General features: G+C 32.9%; 1 protein-coding gene across 1 annotated transcript; it reads right to left on the minus strand.

Annotated features, from left to right (window-relative positions):
• Window positions 1-288: 288 nt before the first annotated feature.
• On the minus strand, window positions 289-4,005 carry LOC115883714 (protein ALP1-like). The gene is made up of 3 exons (XM_030902113.1): window positions 3,977-4,005; window positions 2,389-2,535; window positions 289-2,149 (listed from the first exon to the last, which is right to left on the minus strand). Exons 1-3 carry the CDS (start codon window positions 4,003-4,005, stop codon window positions 1,591-1,593), a joined length of 735 nt encoding a protein of 244 aa, XP_030757973.1. The 3' UTR covers window positions 289-1,590.
• Between the last annotated feature and the right edge of the window lie 8,543 nt (window positions 4,006-12,548).

Genomic DNA, 12,548 nt, shown 5'->3' on the forward strand with positions numbered 1-12,548 from the left:
TAGAGAATATTCCAGAGAAGCGGACCTAGTATGGATCCCTGGGGCACGCCTTTTGTCATTTCCATGGCACAGTCTGCCACCAGAATCGTATATATATATATATATATATATATATATATATATATATATATATATATATATATATATATATATATATATATATATATATATATATATATATATATATATATATATATATATATATATATATATATATATATATATATATATATATATATATATATATATATATATCTACAAAAAAAAATAATCTATGGTTTAATGATAACAAATAGTAGCTTCTATTTATATCGTATACATTTTTACAGTTTCTTTGAAAATAGTTAGTCAGTCAGTTTGGTTACTCACAGTGTCACGATAGTGTGACTTAAGTGAAAGAGATCATTATTTTTAATGTACTCATTAAATGTTTTAATGTAATTCATCATATTGTGACCCACTTACAGCCTTTATTTTTCAGGATAAAAAAAAATTTAAATGCAAAAGTTATAGAATGTTTTTCAAACCGCCAATTTGTCATAACAAAACAAATAAGCATTGTAAAGGTGTCAAAAAATACCAACTTGTTTGCTTTAACCTGGAACACTCAGATACAATGAAAGACGTTTTTTTCTTGATTTTAAAAGTATATAATACGTCTACATTTACTTTAAACGTTTTTGAAATATTTGATAACTTCCTTAATTAATTGTCCATATTTATTTTGTATTTTTATCTTGTTTTTCATTAAACACGCAAGTACGTATGCAATGTTTATTATCAAATATTTCAAAAACGGTTAAAGCAAAGATAGATAAGTAGAAAATGTAGACATATTATATATTTTTGAAATCATGTACAGGGTGTTCTATTTAAAAACACACAAGCTCGTATTTTTTGACTGTTTTACCATGCTTATTTGTTTTATCTCATGACGGATTCTGGTGGTTTAGGGAAAACCCTATAAGTTTTGTATTTAAAGTTTTTTTTCTATCCCCAAAAATAAAGGTACATAGGTGGGTATCAAAATATAAGAAACAACCCTAAGTACATGGTATTGCATGTGTTGCATCGGCAAACTGGCCACAGCAAATCCCATGTAAATTTTAGAACCCCCTGGTCATTTTAAAGCAAAATTGTTTTAAGACTCGCATGTAAAATTTGAATAAGTTTCATTTGTCCAATTAAGAGATATTTCGTAAAAGTTTTCTAAAATTTGTAAAAATTCTACTTGAGACGTTTCTTAACTATAACATCAGCAACTGTCAAATCATTTAAATAAGTTTTGTCAAAACGATGTGAAATTTGACAAAGCTATTTAAAAAATATCTCTTGATAGCCAAATTCATATTTTGCATGTGAATCCATCATACAAGGGTCTTCAAAAAATCCTGATACAATTTTGCTCTAAATTGAATAGGGGAGATAATATTAGGTGGTACCAAAATGTACATGGGCTTTCCTATAGCCGGTCGACCGGCAACACAATGTATGGCATATAACTAAAAAAAACTAAAAACAAGTTAAAGTAATAATAATCACTACTTCATAATTTAAAAAAAACTTCTTCATTTGAATATTAAATTGATTCTACTGTCTAAAAGCAGATTTTCGCAATGGAAAATTTTTAGCCATGTATTGCTTTAAATGATCCCGGATAGATTTTGCATCACTACATGATTCCTTTTTAACATATGAAGTAGGTTGTGGTATAACAATATTTGCCTCTACCACAGCTTTCAGCCATTGTTCCAGAAACTTCTCTTTATTGGTTTCAACAATATTGTGAAGCACACAGCACGCTGAGACCACTTTTGGCACGAACGAATATTGTATATCTACCCGTTTAAGTAGACACCTCCACCTTGCTTTAAGTCTGCCAAAAGCATTTTCCACAATTATTCTGGCAGAACTCAAATAACAATTAAATGATTCTTCCTGGGGATCTATGACACCAATGTAGGGTTTTTGTAACCAATTTAAAAGAGGGTAAGCAGGATCTCCAAGAAGGAAAAATGGTACGTCTTTTCCATCTATATGAGATGTGCCTTTAGGAATTAGGTCGTGTGCTCTTTTAAACAAATTTGAATTTTTAAAAACCACAGCGTCATGACATGAACCTGGAAAGTTGATGCTGATGTCCCGAAATCTAAAAATAAAATAAAAATGTTAAAAAATGCATAGCCATAATTTTAAAGATGCTAATGTTTGGTTTGGTTTTTTTACATAAAAATATTAGGTGGTGTTTATAGTAAATTAGATATTAGGCTCTAAATATACAAGATGTTTTCTAAATATGCCCAGAAATAATTTTTAGGTCTGAAATTAATTAATATTTATTCTCAGAGATATCAATCAATTAATGAAATATTAATAGCATCAACTTACCTATATAAGTGGTCAACAACCCCCTGAAGAACAAGTAAAGGCCAGCCTTTTCGGTTAACATAATCCCTATAACCTTCCTTGGGTGGCAATATAGGAATGTGTTTTCCTTTAAAATAAAATTCAGGTATTGTCTTATACAGGGTGTTTCTTAAATATTGGTGAAAAATTCATGGAGTGATTCCTGAGTTATTTTTTAAACGTAAACTTTTTTTCATACTCCACAAATTTTTTTCCCAAGGTTTAAGAAACGCCCTGAGCATAAACCATTCTTCTTTTTTTAGCTAGGTGAAATTGTTTTTTGTTAGGGAGATGTCAATTTTATCTTTTGATCTTTATAGAGAAACCTACCAAACCTAAATACTATTGGAAATGTAAAGAAATTAAATTAATTTGTCTTACCATCAATTGCACCTATTACTTGTGGAAATTTCGTTTTTCTGAGGATGGATGCTGAAATTTCTTGGGCTTCAAACTGATTGGGCATACTGATATACTTTGGCAATAAAATTTTATTTATGGCTTTGACAACATCATACACACACTTATGTACTGTGGACTTGTGAATGCCAAAAACATTACCTACCACTCTATATTCACAGCAATTTGCCAATTTATAAACCGTTACTGCAATTTTTTTTTCTACAGACACTGGCTCCCGACATATAACGTTAGAGTGCGGTTTTAGCTCATTATGCAATTCTCTGCAAAGCATTTCAAAAGTTGTTCTTGTCATTCGGAATATTTCAAGAAAGTCATCGTCATCAAGTGTGGGCAGTGTTTTCTCCCATATGCCGCTCCTTGGTTTCATCCATATTCCCTTATACCTAGGGGGTACCTGTCTTAAAACAAATAATGGATTACCCCATACCTTTCTGGCCCACAAATTATTGCATGTAGCTAATCTTATGTTATTAATTTTCCGAGCTAGTTGTCGCCTCTTCATTAATATTATATTTTGAACCCTACGCCGTTGGAGAACTAAAATTGTGTTTATTATAATGGCACAATAGAAATATATAAATTCCATTTCATACAATCTTTTTCTTGGGAACAATTACACATCCAAAAACCAAATGAACAAAATAACATTAATAATAAAAACCCCAAAAAGTAAGGTTAGTTAGCAGTTAGAGTGTTTTGTTTAGGTTGGTTAAGCTGTTTTAAAACCGTTTTGGTTGAAGGCGTATAAATGCATCCCAAAAGCGAATTTGCTTTAATGCGGTTTGAAATAGAAACGTTTTAGAGTACGTGTAAACTAAGTAATTGAGAGAACAATTAGAGCGCCTTATAAAATTATGGTTAGAGCGCAACAAAGTGCTGCAAAACAAGTAAGTGTCTTTTTCATAACCAACATTTAAAAGCATTGATATCAAAGTGTATGGCAATAAATTGTTACCTAACATATCATTTTGTAGACCTGGAATTGAAGGAGAGGTGGCCGAGAAAGACAATATATGTCATAAAATATATGACATAATGCAGGAAACTAAACAAATAAAAAGGCCTAAAGACTTGAAGCACGTAAAGGAAGAGAGAAAATGCACGGGATAAATGGACGCTGTAGCTCGAGAAGTCATGTAACCCTAACCCACAAGTGGTACTGATGGGATCGTACATGATCATACTTGTAAGTACCATTCATGTTAAAAAATATGATTTTCAATAATTAATACAAATATTTTTAGATATCCCAGGCCTTACAGAAGATGAAGTTGGTGATGTTGGAGGAAATGAAGAGGTTCGGACAGTCCAGACTGTTGAAAAACGAGTTAGAGTAACGGTTCCTTCTGACTTTACATGTGCTGGTACTTCAGGGGCCTCTCAAACTTCTCACAGGGTATTAGGTAAACAGTTACCTATTTACAGATAAATTTATGATAATTGCACTAGAATATTTTTATTTAGAAAAGCCATGCAGAGCCAATATTTAAGTGTATTAGATAACTTTCCAATTTATTGTCGAAAATAGATTATTTTTTTGTCTATTATTTAGTGTTTAGAATGACGCGTTTACCTGTTTTGTTATTACAGGCAGAATTATTGAATGAATTATTACTGCCCTACATTTATTTCTTTTTTATCCAGTATGATGCGATTTACATCATTTATTAATAAAACTGTCTTATAGTATTGTGCTTTATAATTTTTTTAAAAAATTGGTCTTTTCAAGCCAAAAGCAGTATGTTTATTGCAAAGAAAAACCAGTTAGGATATATATTAAGAGATTTTAAATAAAAATTTTCTGTTAGATACTGTGAGGTTAAGTAAAGGAGAAATAAACGGACAAAGGCAAGGTATGGAGTAGTTAGAAGCATACGACAAACAGCAAATTGAATTGAAAAAGAAAGAGTTGGAGCTACAAGAGCGCCAACTTGTTTTGGAGGAATCGAAAATAAAGCTGGCAGAGTTTGAACTGAGAAAAAAACTGGAGCTACAAGAAAAGCATTTAAAATGCAACATGAAGTAACACAGAGTTTACTCGCAGCCATTGATAGACAAGAGAGAATTATTAATATGGTTGTCAATCAATTTTCTAAAAATAATTAAATTATGCTCTCATTAAAATAAAACAATTTTTAGACTTAGTTTTATTTCATATCAGTAAAGTTAACTGATAAGAAGACAAAAGCACTAAGTGGTTTTAAATGCCAAACAAAACCACTAACAAGTAAATACGTCAAGTACAATTACAAAATTAATGTTAACAGAACATAATAAATATAATTTCTGAATCATTTTTATTTTTATTTGATTATTCACTAAACAAAGTATTTAATAATAAATATGTCGACTACGACATCTAAAAGTGTAATATTGTTGCGACCTAGATTGTTTTTTTTTCGCTAGGATCGCTTAGACCAGAACCAATTTTGACAGTACACTCAGAAGCAGAATGCCACTGCTTGATAGATATGGTGGAAAATTATAAACTACTAATATAAAATAAAAAAACCGATACAATATCCTAGAAACAAGGCAAGTTAATAGTAATACTATCTATGTTTTTACATAATATCTAATTATTGACTTATGTTTCAGATTTCGGCTTGGGAAAAAATTGCACAGCAGTACAACGTATCTTGTTTGTCACCACGAACACTGGAACAGTTCCGGTGTAAATATGATAATTTAAGAAAAGAAGTGTGGAAATACGAGGCACAAGCAAGACAAGAAGTATATAAAACTGGTGGTGGCACAAAGAGCATTGAAGATAAGGCCACCTAAAAACTAGGTTAAACTAGTATACAGTAAAATTAAAAGGTTAGCACAAAAAGATTCAGTGGAGGGTTTACCTCCTACAGAAGGAGACAGTGACATAATTCCCACTATAATTGTACATACAGGTAAGAATTTTATTTAAACTTTATACATGTTCACTTACTAATTAAATTAATTTACGTAATGAAACGTAAATAAAATGAGTAATGCAGAATCGAACAATTTAGACATTACAAAAGATGAACAAATTGAAGAATCTACTAAAGGGCTATAGAGTCCAGTATTATCTAGCAATTGGTTACAAGAGCTGACTGTAGTGACAGTCTGCGAGACTGCATCATTAGTACCTGATAAAAAAGGTAATGAAACATTTAATTTTTTCTTAATTTTCAATATTCTTATGCTTATTATTATGCAGACTGGTCAAACTATACTCCACAAATGCTCAAGAAGTCGAAGCACAAAGCTTTAAAAGGAAAACGGGACGAGTGCTCAGACTAGTCAAAGACTAAAGTAAACAAACTCAAGGAAGAGCTGCTATTAAAAGAAGCTAGTAGAGAGCAGGGATACACGAGCTACAAAAGCAAAAAGAAGAAAACAAATTAAAAAAAAATAATATTAGAGAATGACATCTTATTATTACAAAAAGAAAAATTAGAACTCAAAATAAACTTATTAAAAAAACAATTAAATAATTAATCTGTTGTTTAATTTCTATACAACTAACTCTAAAAATCAACAAAGATTAAGTTTATAAAACTATTTATTCCTAAAAATCATCGTAGTATAGATATTAGTAGTAAAATATTAGTAATATAGAAAAAAAAATACAATAACAGAAATAACTACCAATTTTGTTATTAAAAAAAATTAATATTACAAAATAAAAAATTAGAGCTTGAAATAAAATTATTAAAAAAATTGAATAATTAATCCGTTGTATAATTTTTATGCAATTAATCCTAAAAATCAACAAACCCCTTAAAACAAACCCCCTTTAAAGGCTTATATCGGTTATTTCTTATCATTGGGAACTGAAAGAGTGAGACAACGAAATATCAATATACGATGAACTAAATATAAATACTACGATATCTATATACCATGAAATGTGGAGTCAATGACACTAACCACAGATATCTGGACAGATACCATGACCACAACTAGCTTTTTAGGATTAACAGTACATTATTTACTGGGTGAGCAACTTAAATCTATTTGTATTGAGATTACAGAAGTAGACAAATCATAAAGCAGAGTGTTTGGGTATGTCTTAATTCTATTTGTCAAGATATAGTTCTATGTTTCCATTATAAATGATTATAAATATTTAACGTATGCGTCTTATTTTTATCGAGAGAGGCTTCGAAAAAAATCGGACAAGTGTGACTCGGACTCGCCCACTGAGGCGAGGGTTCCGTATAAGGACTATACATGTCCGGTAATTGACATCTAGGCATGGGAATTACATGCATTAGAATGAAACGCCTATAAAAAATCTAATTTTAAACAGAGATGGACAACAACTTTCCCGTTTCTACTTCCACTACAACTGTCGAGTTAGACAAACTCCAATAAGACTAGCAAATATGCCTAGAAAGCTAAACAAGCAAATGTGCCTATAGGAAACATTGTTAAAATTGTTTTGTACTTTATTTAATTTTATATTAAGTAGGCAAAAAAAGATTCTGGATTTGGGATAAGCCAACATAATTTCGATTTAATAGAATGGTAATCGAAATTATGTTGCTTAGTAGTTAACTGGATCTCCCAGTCTGACTCTAGCTCATTCCATGCTCATTCTCACGTCTCACGTAGCGTTTTGCCTCAGAAGTACTTAATATATTATATTTATTATATATTATTTTTTTAAAAATGTATTGTGAGCAAAAAATGGTACAGCAAAGCTGAAAGTGCCGAGGAAGTTATTGGGCAATTTATATTTGCTTACCCGGGTCAACAGGTCCCATCGCGACATGATTTTTAACATTTTTAATCGTTTTAAGCAATCTGGCTGCGTTAACCAGTGTAGCAAATGCGACCACGAGGACCAAGAACCCCGTCCTATTTCTGAGGAAAGAGTCGACAGGGATCAAAATGTATGTGCCTTTGTAGAAGCAAGTAAGCTCCAGCAGCCACATTTCCTAAGAAATTGACGTTCCGGACCGCACGGTTAGGTATATTTTGAAAAAACATGGATATAAATCGTACAAAATTAAAATCACACATGAAATTTTCCCACATGACTGTATTGGACGAATGGAGTTTTCTGAGACCATGAGGCAGAAAATTGATGAAAACAAACAATTTTTAAAAAACATTTTATTTGCAGACGAATCATCATTTTCTCTTCATGGTTATCACAATCCTTCAGCCGTTAGATATTGGTCGCGGGAAAATAAACATCTAACTATGCCATTACGTACACTATATCCCCAAAAGATTAATATGTGGGCCGGTATTTCGGGCGACAATATTGTGGGGCCTTTTGTGATCGATGGATATTTAAATGCTGCAAAATACTTGCAGATGCTGCAGAATCAAATTATATCAGCTGTGCGGACCCTTAATGTCAATTTTGACGAAATTTGGTTTCAGCAGGGTGGCCGTCCTGCTCACACCGTAAGACCAGTTCAGGAATTGCAGATCCAGGACTTTTCCTGAACGGCTTATTTGTGCCAGAGGTACAAATAAGCTGGCAACAGACCATGGCCGGCAAGATCACCAGATTTGACCCCCTGGACTTTTTTTTTGGGATCACTTAGCGTCTTAAAACCCAGTCCCCTCTCGCAGAGGCTCACTTGTCGTATTTGGTGTTATGGCGACAGGCTGGAACTTGTTCAGGGGAAAAATCCGAAAATGATTAACAGATATGTCATAATGGCGGTAAAAGGCGTAAAGGGTTATAAAAAAATTAAGACTGCTGTGGCGGTCGATTATTTAAAGAGATATTATAGTAGCATGCCAGGCGAAAGTGAGCAAGATCTGATTAATTTATTGGAGAGTTAAATTAATGAGGCCGTGAATCCGTTTCAGGATGGCCGAATGTAACCAGAGATTTTTCCAAGGCGAAGGAAAATGGCAACATGGCGACGGACACGACGAAGTAGCATCGGCAACGCTGCGAGCTACGGAACGACCGGCGGGCGATGCGATAATGCAAGAATACATCCAGCACCGGTTTCTGTTATGGGGCCTAAAAAGCCAATAAAATCAATGATTGTCGGCGGAGTCTCGGCCGTTGACGTTTGACTAACCTAAAAATCCTATTTTTCAAACTTTGGCTTTTGTGTATGTGTTATTGTGTTGCGATTTTTTTGCATTTTATATACCTAATAGCTCTTTTTAGCAGCATTTTCTTTGTCGAAAGTATGAAATAATATTTGTATCACGATATGGAAGATGTGTCATCGTCAGTAAATGACGACTTTAGTGTGAGTACCAAACCAAACATAAGTAATGTTTTGGCTCTGTTTTTTCTCGAAATTGTAATTTGTAATAAAAAGTTATGTTTATATTCTAAGTAAAAAGGTACCTAAATTAACAATTTTTTAGATTATTTTGTCACCTGATTGGGAAACAAAGATTATCGAAAAAACTATTATAGAAGGTGAAGATAAATTCCAAAACATCCTATTACACTTTGTTGTTAATTTTACCAACCAAGAAGAGTTTGGAAAATGGTTAACAGAGTTTGAATCGTTAACAAATGCATCATATGTTATCAGTAATACAGATATTGAGGATGGATAACGGATTAAACTTAAGAGAAGACTAAGGTACGTAAAATATTTGGAAAATAAGGATAAATAGGTATTTTTACATAGCATATTACAACTATCTTCTAAAATAGTGTAGTAGTAGTGTATAATAAAGTCTAAAAAAATATAATAAAAAAGAGATTTTGACACCATTAAATACAATTTGGCAAGCCCGATCGATTGGTGCAAGAACAATGTATCTAAGTTGCCTAAATCGAGTTTTGGACTTACCTCTTCCGAAGCAGCTTGTTGCAAGAACGATGCAAGTCCGTACTTACGTCGCTCTTGCACCAAACACTCGTTACCCGGCAATGTGACGGTGTGTGTGACAGTGCACGATCGTTATAAGCTAAAAATATATCAGGGTATTGTTTACATCGTAGGAAAAATATTTTGATTAACTACTACTTTTCTTCTGAACTAAATGTCAAAAAAATGTACGAGTTATATCTTGAGAAGTTTGAGCCTAACATGCATGAAGTTATTAAACAAAATCGCGAGAAAACGTTACCTATGACTTTTTTTCGATTCTTTAAAACAAATTTTCCAAAGTATCGTTTCGGACGACCCAAGACAGATACGCGTCAAAAATGCGATCTGCTTGAGAACAAGAAAAAATCTGGTGTATCGGCAGATGACATGAAGGTAATAAAAGCAGATCAGACACTTCATCAAACCAGAGCACAAACGTTTTTTCACAAGCCTTAAAGAGAAAATGGCACTAGCCAAGAACGATGCAGCGGTGGAAACATTGCGCTTCGATTTTCAGCAGAATGCACCACTACCGAAAGTTTCTTCTGGTGAGGCATTTTATTTGCGCCAACTGTGGGCTTTTAATTTTTGCATCCATTCGGCAAACTCACAGCTTTCACATTATTACGTGTATGATGAAGTAACTGCAAAGAAGACCCCAAATGAAACATGTAGCTTGTTAATGCACTACTTTGACAATATACTCGACAAAAATGTTGACACATTATATTTATTCTCGGACAACTGTGCCGCACAAAATAAAAATCATACTATGGTACAGTTTTTACATTCTCTGGTCCAAAAGGGCAGGTTCAAACAGATTACACACAGGTTTCCTGAACCCGGTCACAGTTTTCTTTCTTGCGACCGCTCATTCGGAAGGACTGAAAAATGCATGCGTAGAGTGGAACGCATCTACACTTTACAAGAACACATTAGGCATCTAGAGAAATCCTCCAAGACGTGTGACGATTGAAGTGACTCAAGAGATGATTCTTAACTATGTCTCTGTTCTCGGAATGTATTTTAGAAAAGCGGCTGTCGATAAAAATAAACAAAAATTTGCAATTTCAAAATAAAAGCTATTTCAGTATGATTCTGAAACACCAGAAATTCAATGCAGCCAGTCCACTGGTATTCCAATATATTCAAATTTTGATATTCGGCAGAAGGGTACCTGCTTTCCAATCTCACTTCCATCCTTAGAAAAAAGCTTATGACGGCCACTTTAGAAGGTCAACGGCCTGTGACAAATATTTTCGGATTAATCACTTGTCTATGGGTAGCGTGACTATTTTATAATTATAAAAAACAATTAAGTTGAGCGGAAGGCAAACTTGGATTAAAAGTACACCGACTCTTTGGGGCGTATGTTTAATGCTTTGTCGTGATGATGTTAGTTACACAAATCTACTATAACTTACCTTAATTGCGGCCCAACCTCTGTCTGTAAATCTGTAGCTCATTTCTCGAGACTTTTCTGGACTGCTCTGGAGATATTATGCCCGTTCATAAGGATCTTATTTATATACTTTTAAAACACTCTTGGTTATTTTTACTATAGAAATAAAACTGCCGAGTTTTCAGAAAATATTTAAATTTAATATTGAAGAAAAAAAAATAAAGAACAAAAAGAAAATATATATAAAAAATTAAGTTACTTATTATTACTCAGAATAAAAAAAGATGGAAAAAATACAAGAAACTTGTCTGGCGTCTGCTTTTATTGAGAAATATGATAATCACCTAATCAATTCCACCTTTCATTAATAGATCTTACACACTAAAATAATTTTAATGAAGGATAATAAAACAGAAATTAAGAATATTTGACAAAAGGACTTAAAAAAAACAACTATTAGCAGACACCAGACCTAAAAACTACAGGGGGTCACATCGTGAACTTTACCGAGTTTCGCGAACCCGAGGGAGAACCGTCTCTTTTAGAAACTCAAACCGAACTAACTTTTCTGCCTAAAAACAGCCCCGAGGTCCCAACATTACAGGGTTGAAGGGTGGTGCATTCGGTACTTAGCCAATAGGATCATCCCTAAAGGTTTGTTTGATTGGTCAGCTTGACACCACCCTTCAAACCCAGTTGGTTCGACCTCCCGTTGTGAGATAGCAGTACTATGACCATTTTACGTATTTAATCCTCGTTTGGCGCCACATACATCTAGGTACGTGCTTTCCTAAAGTTCACCGATCCTTTACAAACATCCGGCGATAGTTAAACATGTTATCAAGGGTGGGTATTGGTTTTACAACGTCCCAGCGTTTTTATCTAAGGTCTATCTTTACAATTTTTCTGTTTACTTCTAAGTTCTACAGTTTATTTGCTTTGTCCTTCTATAAGTTTGGGAATTTAAAAATATTCATGTTTGAAAGATTTTTGTTTTTTACTTCCTGTTAAAAGATCCTCTCCCGAAACTAACAACCGAAAACATCGACTTGAACGTAAAGGACATAGGAAATAATCTGTTAATAATATAAATAATAATATAAAGGAAATAATCTGTTATAGGCCTAAAAAGAAGGTCAAGTATGACAATGTAATGACATTGGCTACCAAAAATGTATCTGAAAACTGTATGCCTTACTACAGAAATTTAATAAACCCTGCATCAACGTCACGAAATACAAATCACCATGAAACCGATTATATCGACGAAGACAGTGGATCAGAAGATTAGACTTTTGTACCTAAACCTACTATTTTATTAATCATGTTAAATAAAAAATCAAAAACCATTAATTTTGATCTTATTTCTTTTAACCCTGGCAGCTATGGCGCAGAAAAATATATCTGCAACTAGTTTTGGCTATTTTTTCCTCTGTTTAGTAGTAGTAGTTTTTCCCATTTTTGCTGCAAGAATGAGATAAGTCCAACCTAAAACTGCTAATATTTCATTTTTTTATATTTTTGAA

The sequence above is a fragment of the Sitophilus oryzae genome, unplaced genomic scaffold (genome assembly GCF_002938485.1).
Source record: "Sitophilus oryzae breed Bouriz unplaced genomic scaffold, Soryzae_2.0 scaffold_1977_pilon_pilon, whole genome shotgun sequence".
Taxonomy (NCBI): Eukaryota; Metazoa; Arthropoda; class Insecta; order Coleoptera; family Curculionidae; genus Sitophilus; species Sitophilus oryzae.

Excerpts from the sequence above, each read along its gene's own strand:
- LOC115883714 (XM_030902113.1), bottom strand. The coding sequence starts at position 4,005 with ATGTACGATCCCATCAGTACCACTTGTGG. Across the intron at positions 2,536-3,976 it reads CCCATCAGTACCACTTGTGG|AAACACCCTGTATAAGACAA; the intron begins GTTAGGGTTACA and ends CCAATATTTAAG. Across the intron at positions 2,150-2,388 it reads GTTGTTGACCACTTATATAG|ATTTCGGGACATCAGCATCA; the intron begins GTAAGTTGATGC and ends TTTTATTTTTAG.